At 69.2% G+C, this 18729-nt stretch overlaps 2 protein-coding genes across 3 annotated transcripts in view; both read right to left on the reverse strand.

Annotated features, from left to right (window-relative positions):
• Positions 1–4123: 4123 nt before the first annotated feature.
• Positions 4124–9312, reverse strand: LOC309818611 (cysteine-rich protein 2). Its single transcript, XM_082648398.1, has 8 exons — positions 9250–9312; positions 6178–6272; positions 6038–6095; positions 5541–5681; positions 5390–5458; positions 5216–5310; positions 4838–4895; positions 4124–4755 (listed from the first exon to the last, which is right to left on the reverse strand). The coding sequence occupies exons 1-8, from the start codon at positions 9290–9292 to the stop codon at positions 4688–4690; spliced, it is 627 nt and encodes a 208-aa protein (XP_082504524.1). The 5' UTR covers positions 9293–9312; the 3' UTR covers positions 4124–4687.
• Positions 9313–13153: 3841 nt separating this feature from the next.
• The window catches only part of MTA1 (metastasis associated 1), a 37995-nt gene continuing 32419 nt past the window's right edge, over positions 13154–18729 (reverse strand). Inside the window, exons 15-21 of one of the 2 annotated variants that reach the window (XM_082649262.1) lie at positions 18490–18679; positions 18306–18395; positions 17260–17412; positions 17094–17129; positions 14335–14366; positions 13896–14047; positions 13154–13807 (exon numbers count right to left, since the gene is read on the reverse strand). In XM_082649262.1, coding sequence (XP_082505388.1) covers positions 13657–13807; positions 13896–14047; positions 14335–14366; positions 17094–17129; positions 17260–17412; positions 18306–18395; positions 18490–18679 — 804 coding nt within the window. In that variant the 3' untranslated portion in view covers positions 13154–13656. Of the gene's footprint in view, positions 13808–13895; positions 14048–14334; positions 14367–17093; positions 17130–17259; positions 17413–18305; positions 18396–18489; positions 18680–18729 lie in introns of those variants that run through there. The other variant, XM_082649263.1, reaches the window with a different exon arrangement.

An 18729-nucleotide genomic window follows, 5' to 3' on the forward strand; every position in this document is an offset into this window, starting at 1 on the left:
TGGGGGACTGTGGTGGGTGGACAGATCCTTCAGCCCTCTAGACTCTATGGCCAGGCACACCCCCATTTGAGGCTTGACTGGGTGCCCATCAGGGCCCTGACAGTCCCTCCAGGAACAGGCTTCTTGCTTCCATGGGCTCACCTGCCCAGGATGCACTTGTGGGGGAGTGGCAATGGCCTGGCCCAAGGTCAACCAGACTCGGGACCACCGGTCCAGTTCAAGACCCAGATCTGCCTTGCCTGGCCCTCCACCCCTTTCCTTACTCTTTTGGGGCCCTAGTGGCATTTGCTGCACAAACCCATGGAAGGCACGGAGTGAAGCACCTCGCACACCCCAAGATGCAGCCCGCCCCAGCGCTACCAGCACCGTGGCCCTGCGCTCTTCTCCCTCCCAGCACTGGCTGGAGGCACAGGGGCTGCGTCTGGAGTGTGAGGGACCGCGGCCAGGACGGCTACTTGCCCCAGGCTGCTCTGTGCCCAGAATGTCCACCCTGCCCCAAGCCAGCCTAAGGACATCCAGGGCCCTGAGACCGGGGGGAGGTCACTGCGGAGTTCTGGCTGCCTGGCCAAAGCCACCTCCACACGCTCACCCTCTCTCTGCGCACTCCCGCGCCCTCGCCTGCTGAAGCTCCGCCCAGGCTCAGCTGGAGACCCAGATGGCAACGGGGCAGGACCCTGCCCTGCCGCAGAATGCTGGATGCAGAGGGCCAGGCTGGGGCCCTCCAGGCGCCGGGAGAATTGGTGAAGGCACGGCTGGGCCCCAGTGACCGCTGAGGAATCCACCAGGAGAGCTCTGCCCCTCAGGGCTGGACAGACACCCCCCCCCGGCACACCCCCCCATCCCACCCCCACCCCCCCCCCCCGCCATGCCATACACTGTGACACTTGCCTCTGGCCTCTTCCCTACCATTCTCAAAGCCCCCACCCAGTGCCCAGTGCCCCAGTCTCCGGGCTCCCTCCTCAGTGTGGACAGGTGTAAGGATGTCCCCTGCTAGGGCTGGAGGCCAGCAGGGTCTGTCTGGTGTTCCTGCACCCAGATGTCCTGCAGGGCCAACATGTGCTCCAGGACCACTGCTGAGCCCTGGGCCAGAGCTGGCTTCCTGCCCCCAGAGGCCACCCCTCCCTGCCCTTCCCCCAGGCCCGGCTGAGTCTGAGTCGTGGAGACTCAGACATTCCCAGGGCCTATTTTTAACAGCTTGTCTCCCGGGGCCCCTTGTCTGGCCCGAGGTCCTGCCCCGGGCGGCCCTGGGGCTGGGGAAGGGAACGGACTCTGTGCTTTCCCAGAAGGACGCTGATCCTGTCCACCAGGCCACGGCCTGGCCAGGGTAGGAGAAGACCCCTCTCCTCCTCTGCTGGAAGCAGGCGTGGGATGCAGAGGGGCTGGGGTAGAGGGATGCGGGCACCTACCGCCTTGAGTTCCCTCAGCCCGCCCTGCCCTCCCCCTCCCCCCACCCCCACCCCAGGCTGAGCCTAGTTCCGGGAATCTCTGTGCCCTGGAGCCAAAGCCCATGCAGCAGCGCCTCAAATTCCAGCCTCATCAGCCCAGCAGCTGGGCATGTTCACGGCCACAGACCCACCCCTGCAGCCAGCTGGGCCCTGAGAAAACGTGCTGCCCACACCTGGCCGCCCCGGTCTCCCGCCAGTCCTTGCCTGTCCCAGCTCCCAGAGGCCCAGAGCCGGGGTCACAGGCACTAGGTGACTTCCTGACCCTTAGCACCCAGGGGGCCACAGCCCATGACCAGTGCGCCAGTGCTTGGAAAAAGGTCATGCTCCCTCAGGCCTAGAGCAGCTCAGCCAGGCTAGCCTAGCTGGGTGGGGTCCCCAGGGAGCCTCCAACAGCAGAGGCCCAGGGGAAGGTGGGGGCCTAGGGCAGGGGATTCTGGGCCTCAGGGAAGTGGGGGCCGAGGGAGCTGCAGTCCCCACAGAGATGCCTGGAGGGTGGGGGTACCAGCTAGGGCCCAGGTCTGAAATGGGGTGCAGGGTGGGTCTTGGAGGGTCCTGGCGAGGAAGTGGGGAAGACTGGACCGGTGGGAGGTGGGGTACAGCTGGGGAGCAGCATGGCGGAGGAGGCCCGGGCGCTGTGCCCAGCCCTGGGGTTCTGGATGGAACAGAGGTGGTTAGATGGCATTTCAGGGCCGCCTCAACTGGCTGGGACCGGGCTGGAGGGGTGGGGGTGGAGGCCGGGCGGGGGTGGGGGGAGGTGGAGAAGGCGGCACACCGTACGGGCCTCCCCTGCGTCTTGCAAGGGCGCCCGAGGAAACACCTGGCTTGTGGGGAGGCTTCCTGGAGCTAGTGTCACCAAGAGAGCCCCGGCAGCGCAGGGCCACCCGCGGCCCCCACCGACGACACCCAGCGACCGCGAAGAGACAGACGGTACCGGCCCCGCCCCGATTTCCATGACAACCCCGCGGAAACAAACACGGAGGCGCGACCCCCTCCGCACGCAGGAAGTGGAACGCGCCCTCCCGGGCCAGAACCCGGCAGTGGGAGGGCACTGCGTCCCTGGCAGGGCTGGGCCGATCCTCCCTCCAGGCGACCCCGGCAGCCCTCGCCCCACCCCCCCAGGGCGGGCCTTCACACGAGAATAGGCCCCGCCCTTCCCCGGCTTTTGGGGAAGGGCGCGCCGCAGATCAAGTCTTCCCCTACGCAGTTTCCCCTGGAGCCTCCTGGAGGAGGGGCCCCGGCTGTGCTCTCAGCAGCCCCTAACCGGCCGGACGACAGGAATTTCCCATCCGACACCGGGAGCCCTCAGCGAGGGCGGGCCTGGGGGTGCTCAGGGAAGCCTGAGTTCTCCCCCAAACGACCCCCCAACCAAGGAGCCTCGTGCTGGCGGGAGGGAGGTGGGAATGTGGAGGGGTGTTGTCCCAGCCCCTCCTCCGAGCGTGCTTGCCCGAACCTCCCCTCTGCCTGGGGTGGGAACTGGGCGCCCTTGGGGCACCTGCTCCAGCGCCTCCCATCCCCAGGGCAGGCCGACCCACCCTGCACATCCTGGCTGCGCTCCAGGCGCCGGCCAGGTACGAGGAGACGCTGCCGCCCACGCTGGGCGCCTGGACTGGCCAGGAGGAGGGCGGCTTGGCACTGCAGACACCAGGAGCCGGCCCTCCACCCCAGGGACACGGTTGGCTGCTCGAGGGACAATGAGCCGGGCACCCAGGCTCAGCTGTGTCTGGGCCCGCGTACTGGAGGGCGGGCCAGGCACGGGCCTGTGCCACGGGCTGGGGCGCTGGGAGCTGTCCCTGGGGGCAGGGCACGTGGGGAGCCGGCTGCCTATGGTGCTGGGGACACGGGCCCAGACTGAGCAGGCCCGGATGACGCTCCTGGCTCGGGGAGGGCGAGGCATCTGGGGGTGGGGTGCTGGGAGCAGGCCAGGGCAGGGCTGAGCACTGGAGGGCAGGTCTCCGAGGGTTCTGCCCCCGCGCCCAGCGTGGAAGAGAAGGGGCGCCCTCTGGTGGGCTGCCCGGGAGCCAGCAGGTAAAGGGAAGGCAGACGAGGAGGAGAGGCCTCCTCCCAGCTACTGAGAGTTCCCGGTTGCAAAGGCAGAGCCTGGACAGCCTGGGGAGGCCAGAGGTGAGTCCATCAACACTGCAAGCCCAGACGCAGATGCTGTTCAGGCAGGAGCCCCTAGGCCTCTCCTCCAGACTGCCCACGTTCTGTCCCTGGGCTCCCACCAATGCCGGGGCCGGCCGACCACGCTCAGCCTCGCTCCCCCAAACCCTCTGTACTTCCAGGCTCCTCCTCGTCCCTGACCACCCTTCACCGGCTTCTCCCCCTGCAGAGGACCCCTCCTCTGCTCACCTGCCCCCTCTCCCTCCACATGCCATGCCCTCTGCTCTTTCCCGAGGCTGACCTCTCCCTCTGGGTCTCTGATGGATCAGAGGACCCCCTGGTTTTGGTGCCCATGTCTGGGGACCAGGACCCCACCCCCGGATGCCTCCCACCCTCCCCACGTCCAGCTAGTCTGGTCCCTCTCAGGGGCCCAGCCCACCTCAGTGTCGGCACCACAGCCTAAATCAGCGCCTCCCCGCCTCCCAGCCACGACCACCGCCGTTGGGAAGAGGACCCCCGGACGAAGGGACGCTATCCCGGCTTCACACCCATGCCACAGACACAGACACAGTGCGGGGTTGTGCGATCCTCAAACCTTTCATTGACAGAACGCCCGGCAGTCGAATGTGAGCCACGTGAGGGCGGCGGGCGGGCGCTTGCGAGGCAGGGTGGGAGGCGGGCAGAGGGCTCCTGGCAGGGATGTTCCTCCACCCTTGGGACACTGTGAGGGGCGTGGCTGTGGCTGTCACGGGCAGGGGGAGCATAAATAACACTGTGGGCAGGACTCGGGCAGCAGGAGGGGGAGCGTGGGGCGGCCACCTCAGAAAGACCCACCCAGGCCACAGGGACGTTCAGGGCCGTGTGGGCCGTGAGATACAGACATGGGGACACGGGGGGCCAGGAGGACACAAAAGGGGTGACGGGTGGCTGGGGACACAAAGGCAGACACACCCAGGGAGACAGGGTTGGTGGGCAGGGCTCTGGAGTCAGCTCAGGGGCTTCCTCCCCAACACGCAGGCCCTGGACTCGCAGGTGCTGAGGTGGGACTGGGCGGCGGTCACTCTCCCCTCGTAGCCAAGCAGTGGGCCCCTGGCCAGGGGCCTGCGCAGGCGGGCCAATGCCCCGCAGAAGGGCCTGCGGGCCTAGGGCTGAACCTTGCCCTCGGGGTCCTTGTCATAGATGTAGCTGCCAACAGCTCCGGTGTTCACCCCTGTGGGGAGAGGGCCAAGGGTGGTAGGGGAGGGGTGGAGGAAGGGGGACCCCGCATCCCAGACCCTCCTCGCCACACTCACCCTTGGGTCCGAAAAGTATTCCGTAGCAGGGCTTGTGGCAGTAGGGCTGGCCGTCGTGCTAGGGACGAGATGGGGGGGGCGGTGAGAAGCGAGGGCCACGGAGTCCACACTCCCCACTCCCCCTGGTGGCTTCCTCCGGGTCTCCCTGAACCCTCGAGTTCTCAGAGCCTTGGCCAGGTCGGCTCACCTTGGGGGAGCTGGAGGGGAGGACAGCGCCGCCACGCCACGCCACGCCACGCCACGCAGCTCTGCGCGCACGCGAGCCACGAGGCTGGCCACCAGGGGACAACGCCCACCGCCCGGCACCCCCCTCCCCCGCCTCCCGCCCCCGGCAGCTGCGCGCCCCGCCCCCAACCGTCCAGCCGGCGCCCCTCTCACCTCCGCGTGCCCGCCTGGGGTCAGCGTCTTCCCGCAGCGCTCACAGCGCAGGCACGGCCGGTGCCAGTCCTTGCCCAGAGACGTCACCTTCTCGGCTGGGGACGGGAGAGGTGGTGAGGTCGGGGGCCCCCCTGGCGGAGACCTCCCAGGCTGGGGGTGGGCGCGGCCACTCACCAAAGTAGACCCTCTTGTTGCAGCGAGGACACATGTTGGGTTCCCCGGTGAACGTGGTGACGCTGGAGGCTGGGAGGGGGAGGAGTCAGGACGGGGCACAGCGGCTCCGACGCCCCGGCCCCCCTGCCCCCGGAAACTCAGCCCAGCCCACCTTTGCTGGGCCCCTTCGGGGGGCCGCTGGCTTTCCGCTCCTCAGCTCGGGCCACGGGGACCTCGATGGGGCCAGTGACCTGCGGTTTCTCGGCAGAGGGCTTCTCGTAGATGTAGGAGCCGGCACCTCCGATATTCACCCCTGTGAGGTGGCAGGCACTGTAGGGGGGGTGGCCAGTGGGCTCGCCCACCACCCAGCCCTCACAGCCACCCCCCAACTTCTCAGAAAAGGGTCCTCCACGGCCCACTGTGGGGTCAGGACCCCCACCCAGAGGGCACCCGTGGGCTGCAGATTTCCGGGAAAGGCACGGAGGATGCTGGTCCTTCAAGGACGGGAGGGGCCAGCATGGGGAAGGAGACAAGGGGGCCGGGGGAATCCGAGGGTCCACAGCGTCCCGCCAGGCCAGCCCCAAGTCTCTGCTGGGCCGAGGATCGGCACTGGCCACGTCCCCCAGCGCTGGAGTAGATCACACGCCGTGGCGCCCCACCCAGGCTCACCTTTGGGTCCGAACAACGTGGCATAGCAGGGCTTGTGGCAGAAGGGCTTCCCGTCATGCTAGGCAGAGGGCAGGGCATGAGGGCGGGGGCCGGGCCTGGGCTCCCCGGTCCCCCCCTCCCTGCCCGGGGGAGGGGCTCACCTCGGCGTGGCCCCCTGGCGTCAGCGTCTTGCTGCAGTGCTCGCACCTGAGGCAGAATCTGTGCCAGTCTTTGCCCAGGGAGCTCACCTTCTCAGCTGGGGCGGGAGAGGGGTCAGGGCCAGCGCCCTCCTGCCCTCCCGCGCTCAGCCGCCTGCTGCCCCTGCTGTCCTGCCCGCTCCTGGGCAGCCTCTGCGCCGGGTCCCCTTCATCCCCACCCAGGAGCCACGTGGCACCTGCCTGCTCCCCCACCGTAACCACCTTCTGCTCCCCAGGGGCCCTGCTCTCCCTCTGGGTCTCAGGCACCCTCATCACCCTGGGTCACGGGCTGCAGCAGGGAACTTGGACGGGGTCCCAGCTCAAGCACCTGCTAATCCCCTCACCAGGACACCTGCCCCTCCCTCACACACATCCCCAAACCCTCCAATCAGGCCCTAATGGAGCTTGCAGAGCGCCCCCGCTGAAGGGTGGCCCCAAGCCTCCAGACCCCTGCGAGAGGCCAGTCCCTGTCGCCACCATGGGACACCCGTGGGACAGGACGCCTGCCTGTCTATATTTGGCTTCCTCTCCCTAAGCTCTGAGCGCCCCCCCCTCCCCCGCCTCTGGCTGCTGCTTTGGCACTCAAGGTCTGAGACCAGCTGCTGAGGGTCACGTTGGGGCCCCTCCCTGTCCCCTGCCCCAGGCTGGGGCTGCTGGGCCACCTCCCAGTGGACGGAAGCTGAGGCTTCCCCAGGGGAGCACAGCAGGAAAAGGGCGGAGGAGAGGGCAGGAAGAAAGGCCGGAGCTGAGTTGGAATTCCTCCCAACTGGAAAGGGGCCCGGCCAGAGGCATCGGGGAGGGGAGCAGGGGGGTCAGGTGGGCTGGGCCCCTTCCACCCTGGCAGAATCTGGCCAAGCCCCAAGAAGAGGCCAAGGACCAGTGGCTCCTCTGGTCCCCCTCACAGAGGGGCCCCCACCTGGGCCAGGCCTCCCCCAGGGCCCCAGCAGAGCAGGGAGAGAGAGCCTGGCTAGGGGCACCCAGAGCCCCAGGTGGCCTGTGGGTGCTGCTGGAGGGCAGTGAGTCCCCCTGGTGGCCCAGGTTCGGAGCCCTGAGCGATGTCTCCCCACGGCCCTGGTGGAACCTGCTGGCCCCGGCCAGGGGCAGCACAAGCTTAGATCCCTCTGGCCACTCCACCAAGGAGGCTGGGACGCAGGCTGGCCAGGCCTCGCCCCAGGTCCATGCCAGGGCAGATGGGAGCTGGCTGAGCCCAAGGCGGGCTCGGATCCTCTCCCAGTTCTCCTTCTGGCCAGCGGCGGCCGAGGCAGCTGCAGCTCAGGGCTGCCAGAACCACTGGCTGGTTTGTAGGATGTGGCCACCTGGGGGCAGGGGAATGACCCTCAGACCCACTGGCCAGGTCGACGGCCACACATTACCGGCCCAAGTTGGGAAGGCAGAATCGATTGAGCCTAATGGCTCGGAAGGGAACCGGCCCTCACCCGGCTGCACGGTTGCTGGGGACACAAAGGCTCGGTGTCCCTGAGGTCACCCTGGGGTATCCTGGCCCAGGTTGCACTGTGCACACGCTTGGGGTGTAGGCTGCTGGGGTGAAGCCTTATTGGGGGTAGGCTGCTGGGGTGAAGCCTGATTGGGGGTGGGAGGGTCTGGCCCCCAGCCCTTTCCTCCACCAGGGCCTCCAGACCAGGACAGAAGCCAGCCGAGTCTGAGCCGCCTTTGTTTTCTGCTGGGAGCCGGCGGCCGCCCAAGCAGGCAGAAGCGCTTTTCCGGGCTGTCCACGGGACTGTCGGCCCGGTCCTGAGCTAGCATGACTGGGAGCAAAGTTGCGGGCAGCGGGGCTGACAGGAGGACCCTGGCGCTGGCCCCCACCCTGAGCCTTACAGGATGAGCCCTGTCTGGGATGGGGACAGAGGGCTGGGCGGACTCCTGGGGAGGCATCCGGAAGCCCCTCGGCTTCCAGCCAGCCCAGAAGCACTCCAGGCCAAATCCGGTCCCTCCCCTCTGGGAACAGCAAACAACGTCGGCCTCCTCCGGCCTCCTCCTCGAGCTCTGGCCTGCTGGGAAGCCAAGTGGCCATCTTCACCTCGGCCTGTCCCCAGTCCAGACCCGGACCACTGCCCTTAGGATGACAACAGAAGGATCGGATCCCCCGTCTGTCCCTGTCTCTCCCTGCCCTTCTGGCCATCCTGGCTTGTGCCACCAAGTCTGTCTGTGTGGGCGTTGGTGGGAGGCTCGGTGGGCAGGGACTTCGCCGCCCTGGCAAAGTCGGATCAGCCAGGATGAGCGAGAGTGGGTGAGCCAGACAACAGGGTCAGAGCGCCAGAGTGTGGGTGAGCCAGTGCTGGGGGGGGGCAGGTGCCGCCAACCCAGGGGGCATCCTGGCAGAGAGGACGCCCTCCTACCCAGCTACCTCCTCCTGAATGCCACTGTTCTGACCTTGAGGAAGCAGGGGGCCTGGCCACCTGGGCTCCAGCGTCCTCTCCTGCTTGTGGGGACTCGCTTGTCACCTCACCCCCGGGAAAGTCCTGGGGGGACGTGAACCAAGGAAAGGCGCGCGCTGGGACACGCAGGAGGTAGAGGCCAAGGTCGCCCCCGCGTGGACTGAGTCCAGACAGAGCCCAGCCCTAGCCCAGCCCCGCGTGGGCAGAGGTCGGGGTGGGGGCTGGGGGTCACGGGTCGAGGCCACGCCAGCCCGGCCACGTGTCCGCGGAAGGCGGGACTGGGGTCCGCGCGAAACGGCTGAGAGGGACAGGAGCGCGCGAGAAGCGCCCGGAGATTGCTGCCCCGCCCGACCCCGCCCCGCTCGGCACCGCCGGGAGAACCGCGATGCGCCCGCGAACCCAGAGCTCTCCCCCAAGCCCGGGCGTATTCTCGGGGGGACCACGCGCCCCCCCACCCGCCGGGCCTCGGGCCCCCGCCCCACCCCCATCGTCCACTTCGGGGTTCGGGCGTGGCCGCCCCCAGCTTGTCGCCGCTCCGCCCTTCAGCCGCACCCGCGTGGGCAGCGCGGCGAGCCGGGTCGGGGCCGCGCATCCTGGACCGAGAAGGGCGGCGGGGTGCTGGCCGGGCCCGGGCACTCACCGAAGTACACGGTCTTGTCGCACTTGGGGCACTTGGAGGCCATGGCCGGTGCGCTCCCGTTCAGCCCGTGTCCTCCGCCCGCGCCCGTCTCCCCGCCGCCGCCGCCGCCGCCGCCGCCGCCGCCGCCTCGCCCGCCCCGCCCGCCCCGCCCGCCCCGCCCGACCGGCTGTCTGTGCTCCCATTGGTCTGCGTCCGGGGCGGGGCGTCGGGAGCCCGCCCTCGGGGTCCGGGCGCCGCGGGGGCGGGGGCGCACCTGCAGGGGCGGATGGGGGGCGACTGGACCCGCCGGGCGCCCCTGGGTCGCGCGCGCGAGGTGGCCTCTACCCAGGCCCGCCCTGTCCTCGCCTGTTTCCATGGCAACGTTGGGGCAGCCAGCCGGGCCGCGGGTGGGGCTGGGAGTCCGCGGCCCCCTCGACTGGGGGCGTCCTGGCCAGCGGGGGCCTCGGCCCGGAAGGGCGGCGTCGGGACAAGCAGACTGACTCCCCGACGGCGGACCGGTCCGCCCTGCCCGGTCCTGGCGCCCGAGTCCCCAAGGGAACCCTACCCCACCCTGCCGCGCGCCGCCACCCCGCTTCCCTTTGTTGCTCGGTTTCTATAGCAACGGCCTTGCGGTGGGATAGGAGCGGGATTCCGGGCGGGCGCGCCACCGGTCCAGGCCCGGTCCCGGCCCCGCCTAACACTGTCAGTGGTGCTGAAGGCCCAGCGGGTGGAGGGCAGGGCGCCTGCCACTTCCAAAAACAGCGCGAGAGAAACTGCTGGAAGGGGGTTGGGGAGGGGATGCCTGGCACCGACGGGACCCGCGGGGCTGTGCTGCAGGCTCTGAAGTTGTCCTCCCACCCGAGGGCGGTAGGGAGGGGAGGAGAGGAGGGAGAGGAGATGTTGGGGCCCCTGGAGTGCCCCTTTCGCGGGTGCTGTGGCCGGCCAAATGGGCGGACCCTGCCGTCAGCTTCTACCCCTATCCCCTCCCCCGGCTCCCGCCACGGGCATCCCTCGTCTGGACCCCACTAGCTTAGGGCCCAGGGCCTCTGACCTCCAGCTTGGTGGTGCCGAAGCACCCTCCTGGAGGGCCGGGGAGCTAGGGATCTGCCAGCATTCGGGGTCTCTCCCCGGGGTCCACAGCCCTCCTGCCAACAGGGACCTACCTACCTGCCTGACCACTCCCACTCTCCCTACCTACCTGCACCTGGAGCCATGCAGGACCCGGCCCTAACCCCCGGGGTCTGGGGGACCTGGAGGACGCTGGGGCCACCTCCCAGGGGCTCTGCCTCCTCATGGGCTCTCCTCTGGACCTCCATCCCCAGCTGAGCCTCAAGTCCGGCAGATGGACAGACCCCCAAGCCCAGACGACTAGGCCCAGGCTGGGCAGCGGGCTCCAGCCTCCTCACCCCCTGCCCTGTCTTTGAGGCTCTGTGCTGGACACTGAGGTCTGCCCCCCACTGCCCATTTCCTCTGCCTGGTGGCGTCCGGCGCCTCTCCTGGCCCCTGGTGCCAGCGTGTTCACAGTGGTTGGGTGAGCCAGTCTCACAGGGCAGTTTCATGGCAGCCCTGCCGCGGCCCTGCTCCCAGCGGTGCCCCCACCCATTGCACCCACACCCTTCAGCCAGTGCCATTTCCGTGAGGACAACAGCCCAGAAACATGTGGCCCCCCTCAGGCCTAACTGACCGGCCTGGCCGGCCCCCTCTCCCTTCGCACTCGGGCTCTGGCCCCGAGCCAGCCAGGGCAGAGACCAGAGAGGAGGCCTCAGCGGGCCCCCCTTCTTGGACAAGGTGGCCTGCAGGTCAGTCATTCACATCCCGCTCCTGGCTCAGGCTGGGTGTCCGGTGTCTCTGAATAATTCATGGGCCCACTGCCCCCCACTTGGCACCTGTTACCACCTCCTCTGTAGCTTGGGAGCCCCCGGGGACCCCCGGGCATCAGCCTCCGTGACTCCACCCCGCCCCTGAAATTTGCAGGACTGCTGTGGAGGGCGGACTGGTTGGGCACTGGTGTCGCCCAGCTTGGAGAGCGAATGGGGGTGGAGCAAGGGAATGGCGCTGGGCCCTGGCCAGATGCCCTGGAGCCAGGGAGGGGAGAGTGGGGCGGCGCAGGTGCCCTGCCACCCAGCTGCAGTGCCTGGGCTGGTGGCACCGGGGCTGTTGTGGGCCAGGCGGGAAGGGGCACAGATCGCGGGACACAAGAGCAGCGGCATCTGCCTCTGAGGCCACTGAGGGCTAGGGACTGGGGCAGGTACAGGCCAGGCCAGCTCCTGGTGAGCAGGCCGTGGGGCTGGGTGAGGACAGCAAGTTCGTGGGAAGCAGGCAGGGCCTGCCCCGAGGTGGCCAGGCCAGGTGGCTAGGTGGTAAGGCAGGCCCCTCCCCTAGGGCCGCAGCGCTGGCAAATGGCACACGCAGGAGCCCAGTCTCGCTCTCCCACAGGACCCCCAGGGCTGCGCCCAGCGGTGGGCAGGCGTCCAGGCTGAGTCCCTTGTGGGGACTCTTGTCCCCCTGAGATGGCCCTGGCGCTGGGGGTTGTGGAGGAGACGGCTACAGCCCCCTGCCAGGCCCACGAGAACAGACCAAAGCTGGCAAACACTCCTGGGCACCCAAGAGCTTGCTCCCCCCACCCACACCCGCCTCCCACCCCGCCGCTAAGCCTCGGCTCAGACCCCCCAGCAGCGGAGAGGCGGACACGCAGCCCAGGCCCTGCCCAGCACAGTGCTGGGGTGGGGGCGGGGGACCCCCGGCTCCTGGCTCTCCGCAGGGCCTGCCTGTCCTTGGGACGGAGATCTCGACCAGCCTGGGGGGGAGGGCCAGGTTGGGGGAAGGGAAGTCAGTACCGGGCCTGGGGAGAACCCTCCCTTCCCGTCCCCACCCCACCCCATCCTCAGGCCCCAGGACTGGAAAAGGCCCCGGAGGAAGCTCGTGTCTTTCTCAAGGTCACCAGCCTGGCCTCCCAGCCGTGCGCCGCACCCCCCCACCCCCCACCGCACCTCGGCTGACACTGCAACGAAGCCCTGGGGCAGCAGGGGCAGCAAGGGGTGGTGCCAGGACTGCAGATTAGAATTGGCTGTGGGGGGGCGGGGGGCGGGGGGCGGGTGCCACAGCCACTCCTCTGACACCCTGGCCCGCCACCCTGCGGGGCCCTGCAGCTGGGTCCTGGAAGGCCAGGACGCCCCTTATCTGTCTCCAGCGAGGGAGCAGGGTGGTTTCTATTTCAGTTCCCCAGCTGAGATGCCCACGCGTCACAGTGGGGCTGGAGGCACAGGAGGCAGAGCTCACGGAGGGGAGCCCCTCGGCTGGCGGAGGTTAGCGTGGCTCCCAGACCCCTCCCCACCGCGGCCTGGCCACACCTGTCCCCTGGGCCCGGAGCGGCTGTGCGGGGGCCAGCCGAGGCAGGATGTCTGAGAGCGGACTTGCTGAAATCTGAGCGAGCCCTCCCTGTGGAAACTCCACACCTGCTAGGGGTGGCCCTGCAGTTCCTGGCAAAAACCCGCAGACAGCTGGGGCAGGGCTCTGCCAGGAGCAGGCTGGCCGGCCGGCTGACCCAGCTAGGCTGGCTGCCCCGACGGAAGCCAGGCACCTGCCAGTCTGGGTCCCAGGCCAGGTCCAGACCACCCCCTGCCTTGAACAGACACAGGGGGTCTCCGCTCCCCCACCCCTGCCCCCGCCACCGAGTGAGCGCCAGCGAGCCCTGGCTGGACCTCTCCCTGCTCCCAGGGCCAGGTGGTGGGCATCGGGCCAGGGCCTCCGGGAGGCAGGTATGCGGGCCAGGCCTGCCACGCGCTGCTCGCCAGTGCCTCTCCCTGAGCGTCCTCCCCCATGGCGGGCCGGGGGGGCCCAGGCTGGGAGCGCCGGCTCTGCCCTGAGGGTGAGGTGGGCCCAAGACAGGGAGAGGACTGGGGACAAAAGACACGGAAAGGGCTAGTTGCATTTTTTGTTTTTATGAGTTTTTTCCTTCGTTTTTTTTTAATATGAAAATTACTTGAAAAGACAAGGGGCCAACCCCACCAGGCAGCCCGGCTGGCCACTGGCCGCGCCGATCCTAACGTTCCAGGTGTGAGTTACAGGGCTTAAATTCATCTACAAAAAAAGTAATAAAAATAAAATTTAAAATGGCACCTTCAACAGAACACAAGGACACTCCCGGCCGGCCCGCAGGCCCGCGTCGCAGGGCGAGCGCTGGCGCGGCCCCTCAGCTCCGCTCCGGCCAAAAAGTAAACACAAGCTAAAAAGGTGACTCCTCGGCGGCCCTGGAGGAAGTTAGGCGGCGCTTCCCCCCCACCCCCGCTGGGGGCCGAGGAGCAGTCTCTCTGCAGGGGGGGCGGGGGGGGCGGGGGGGCACTACCGAAACCGGGCGGCGGGGCGGCGGGCGGGCGGCGGGCGGGCGCGGTCTGCGGCTGGAGGGCCTTGCGGGCAGGCGGGCGGCGCCTAGTCCTCGATGACGATGGGCTCGTCGTTGACGGGCGCTGGCGGGGCCGGCCGCAGCGGCAGGGTCTGGCTGGGGCGCAGGGCGATGGGCTTGTAGGGCCTGCGGGCCGCGCGCTTGGTCTCGGAGGACGAGAGCAGCTTGCGGATCTTCCTGTGATCGAGACACCGAGTGACGCAGACGAGTGACACGGACACGGTGGCCCCTGCCCCCTGCCCGCCGCTGGTCCTGGAGGCCCCACCTGGTCTCCTCGGTGGCCATGTAGAACACGTCATCGGGGGCGTCGATCCAGTTCATCCGCCGCCGCTTGACGGGGGGCAGGGAGCCCCCCCGGATCAGCCGCACCTTGGTGGGGTACGCCTTCCCGTTGAGCAGCAGGTTCCGGCTTGGTCCCTGCGGTGGGGAGGCGCCAGGGGTCAGCCCGGGGCCTCCACGTGGGCACCCAGAAAGCCCGAGGTGGCGGTCCCAGCGGGGAGCATGGAGGCTTGGCCACCCCGGGCGGGGAGGGGGCCCTCCGAGGGCCATGGAGACCCGCCGCCTGCCCCTTCTCTGGTCCCACTGGGCCTCCCAGATGCTCCCATGCAGCGCCTGCAGGGCTGGGGGGCCTCCCCCAAAGGCCCGCGGGAGCTGTGGGAACACACGTGTGTACGAGTGTGGAGGACGGGGACCCTCCCTCTCACCATGTGCCTGGTCTGTCCGTGATTCGCCAAACCTGACAAGAGGGAGGAGAACAGGCTGTGAGGTCCAAGGCAAGGCACGTCCTGCACTCAACACGCTCGCTGAGGACCCGCAGCCGAGAAGCAGGAGACCTGGGGCCAGGTCTCCCCAGAGCCACAGCCCACACCCAGGCGGCGCTCTGGGTGGGGGCCCGGAGTCTCGGATCTGAGCTCGCTCCCTTGACTGGGCCGCGACAACCGGGGCCTGGTCTACGGTGGGTATAAATACAGTGGCGCCGGGCAGCCCCTCTGCAAGGCGGCCACTCCCCGGGCAGCACCACTCAGACCCCAGGAGGCCGGGCGACCCCGGGCTTCCTCCCGAGGGGCCCCCAGCCCCCATCGCAAACCCTGGGGCCAGCCACCCAGGGAGGAGCTGACAGAAGCTCCTCGAGTGGCCAGGAGGCCAGGCTCTGGCCAGGGTTCCAGTGCTTCCACCCCATGGCCGGGGGTCTGCAGCTGCCCCTCTGAAGGGGAAAGACGCCGTCCCAGGTCTCAGTCCACATTCCCAACGGGCGCCCGAGACCTGTGGCTCCCAGACACACGTGGGGCGAGTCTGTGGGCGGCCGTGGGAGCACGTGCCCACGAGGGCTGGTCTCCACCACTTGCGTCCTGCCAGAGGCCTCCCAGGACCAGCTCCTCCCAAAAGGGCCCCCTGGCCACGGTTCGTCTCTTGACGAGCAGGGAAGAGCTGTCCAGCCCTCCCCTTTGCAAACCGCCTCCTAACTTGGAGTACCCCAACCCCGGCAGGGCAGAGGGAGGGGCCGTGGCACCCGGCCTGCAGCCCTCGAGGCCCTGTGCTACTTACCCAGGTAGGTGCCTACCAGAGGGATGGGTGGCGGAGGAAAGAAAGCACACGGTCAGCGTTATGGGGGAGCGCGTGCATGCGGCAGGCCAGAGGGTGGATGCAGCCGCAGGCGCGTCCGTGGGCCTGTTAGCCCATTAAGGCCCCACCAGTGCCAGAGGCCGGGCCTCGCCCAGAGCCAGCTCCCGCCACCCGCTGCTGCCCCCGCTGCCCCACAGCACCCCAGGAGGCCAGCTGTGGCCTCCTCCCAGGGCTCATGTGCAGCCCCCGATATCCCCACCCGGGATCTGCACGCTGGGGCTGAAGTAGATAGGTATGGAAGCACATCGATCTCGGAAAACCCGACAGAAGCAAAAAGATTTCATCCCTCCCGCTAACTAACGGCTTTTTCACAGGTCGGACCACAAAGCCCAAAGCTGCCTGCTGATGAGCACGCGGCCCCTCACCCCCTTCTGTGGGTGTAATCAGACCATCCCCAGGGCACCTGTCGCAGGGGCAGATGAGCAGCCAGCCCCGCTGCTGGGACCAGGGGCTGCGACAGCCTCCCCGCCCGAAGGCTATGGGGGGGAGGAGGGAGATCAGCAGGCTAGCGCCCCGCCCTCAGAGCCCCACCGCAGGGTCGTGGGTGAGGCAGCCAGGGCAGGGGGGGCGGGGCCTGGTGCAGGCGAGAGCCTGTGTCCAGATGGGGTGAGATGGCAGGACCCGGCACCAGTACCCCCGGCTGACCCTCAGGGTGTGCCTGCTGGGGCTCTCAGACACAGCGGAGAGAGGGAGCGTACAGGGGACAGGGCTGGGCCAGTGGCCGCTGGCCGCTGCTACCTCCCGGGTCCCCACGTCCGGCCCACCTCCCACAGATCCCAGGACAGCCAAGCCTCGGCCAGACCCCTGGGGCCAGTAGCCCTCCAGTCCTGAGCTTGGGGAGGGCTCTGGACGTATCCATGCTTGCTGCCCCATGGAGCTGGGGTACCCACACCCGACCTGACCTTGCCGTCACGAGAGGCTGGCAGGAGGGGCTCCGAGTGCACTTGCCACGTTCTTCCCTTCAGCTGCTTCCCTGTTCACCTCCCCCCCCCCCACACACACACGGGTCCGGCCGCAGGCAAATCCCCGGGGGGCCCTGGGACACCCAGGTCTGACACATCCCACACTGCCACAGTGGCTACACCCTCCTAGAGCAGCCCCAGCCCACGAACACCCCACCGCCAGCTGAGGGGGCAGAAGCCGGGCCCTGGGCAGGTGAGAGGAGCCACATTCCAGAGGCGCCGACGGCAGGAGGGTCCCACAGAGGGCTGCCCTAGCGCACACCCCACGAGCATCCCATCCCGCTCAGGAGAGGGCACTACTGCTGCCTCAGCTCTGGGACCCTCAGCCCTGGGCGCGCCTCCATGCGGGGCCCTGACCTGAGCGTCCACCCGGGCCTCGCCGACCCCCACCCAGCCATGCCGGCCACACCACAGTTCTGTCCCACCTGCCCCCCGAGGAGACCAGGGTCCCAAAGCCCCCCACTGGGGCAGGGGCGCAGGCAGGGTTGCAAGCACAGCGCAGGCGGCCACGCAAGCTGAGGCTGGCGGAATGCGGACAGTCGCAGCACGCGGACAGTCGCAGCACGACAGCAGACAGTACAGGCGGGCGGCGGGGGCACCAGGGCCGCCGGAGCGAGGACAGTCCACTGACCGGCGCTGGGCCCGGAAGGAGGGGTGGCCCGCGAGCCGGAGGCCCCGGGGCAGGAGGCAGCGTTGGGCGAGCTGGGGGCCCGAGGGGCAGCGCTCCGGTCTTTGCCGAGCGACAGGTGAATCGGGAGGAGCCGGGGCAGCAGGGTGCGGCCCAGCCCGCGTGGACTGCCCTTGGACGTGCCCTGAGCCGTCCGCCGCGCACGCGTGAGCACAGCACACACAGGCACGCGCGGAGGGCCGGGCCTTACCCCTACTGGGCATCAAGAGGCGCTTCTTCACGTTGCCTGGCAGCGCCCGGCGGCAGGAGAGAGGAGAGAACACACGGTCAGCGGGTGCGGGCGCGGCGGGGGCCAGGGTCGGGTGCCCCGGGGCCACAGGCCGTGCTGGCCAAGCCCAAGGCCCCGCCGGACTCACCGTCCACCCCGTTGTGCTGCTCGTAGCTCCTCTTGCCCAGGATGGTAGGGGAGCCGTTGTTGATGACGGGGGCCGACTTGGCCGGGGTCAGGCCGCCGAGCACGCCGGACACGCTCTTCACGGGGTCGGGCTTCGGGGGGCGGGGGTGGGTCTCTGCAGAGGCAACGCGGGCAGGTGGGCGCACTGCGGGCCCTCGGCAGCAGCCCTGCCGCCCGACTGTGGGCCGCCAGAGCCCAGGCCCATGGCGACCAGGGCCCGGGAGGGCACCGCAGGCCAGCACCCCCGGGCATCCTGCGAGCGGGGACAGCTGCTGGGGCCGGGCTCCTTGGCTCCTCAGCCCTGGCCAAAGGGCCGCAACACCGGGGACCACCGGCAGCTTACAGGCTCCAGATACCCATAAACAAGCAGGTCCACTCAGCGGCCACCGGAGCTGACGGCACAGGGCTGGCCACTAGACAGACGATGAGTTTTAACGGCCCAGCTGGCTGGCCGAGGACGAGCCCACGAGCGCCAGCCTGGAAGGCACGGGCTCACACCTGCCAAGGTCCCACAGCCCTGGGGGGCTCGCAGGGAACAGAGACCACCTCCTCCCATGGGTCGGGTCGGGGTGAGGCCAGCCCCGGGACCGAGACTCCACAGCAAGTGCTGCCGGGAGCTCCCGGCTCTGGAATGTCCCTCACGAAGGGGAAGCCCCGCCCTCGTCCAAGCCCAGCCAAGGCCAGCCGAGCCCAGCCGAGCCAAGGGCCCAGGAACAAGCCGGGCGGGGCGGGGCGGCAAAGCCAGCCGAAGGGCTCAGGGTCCCCAGGCCACGAGGCCCCTCCCTGCAGGCTGCTGCCTAGGAGTGCACGTCTCCCACCCAGCCGTGACCCTGCCCTGGGGCGTGGGGCGCGGAGAAGCCCCCGCGGGAGATCCAGGCTCAGAGGCATCACAAGAGCCAGTGCCCCCGACCCAGATCCCTGGGGACTGCAGGGGCGAGGGGAGCAGGGTGGGGAGAGGCTGGGACCCCCTGGGGGGGCCAGGGCTGCGCTGGAGGAGAGCAGGCTCACCAAGGTGCCGCAGGACGGCCTCCAGGGGCTTCCGCGCGGCCTGCTTCAGCACCAGCGGGCTCTGAGAGGCTCCGGGCAGCCTTGCCGTGCCTGTGGGGTGCGAGGCCCGGGTAAGAGCTCCCGCAGGGGCTGCACACCCCGTCCCCACCAGCCCCGCCAGCGCCCCTCCCGCAGGGACACTCACACTCAGCCTTGATGGCCGCACTGTTGATGGGCATGTAGGGGTGCCGGGCAGCATGCCACGGGCGCAGGATCTCACGGCACAGGCGCCGGGCGATCCGCGTGAGCTTGGTGGTGTGCAGGTAGAAGGCCTGTCTCGTCTTCATGGCAAACTTGGGGCTCCCGCTGCTCCGGGCTGGGATGCCGTGGGGGCTCTGCGGAAGGGGGCGAGCCGCCCCAACACAGCGCCATGACCGCAGGCCGG

The sequence above is a fragment of the Grampus griseus genome, assembly GCF_964374135.1.
Source record: "Grampus griseus genome assembly, chromosome: 2".
Lineage (NCBI taxonomy): Eukaryota > Metazoa > Chordata > Mammalia > Artiodactyla > Delphinidae > Grampus > Grampus griseus.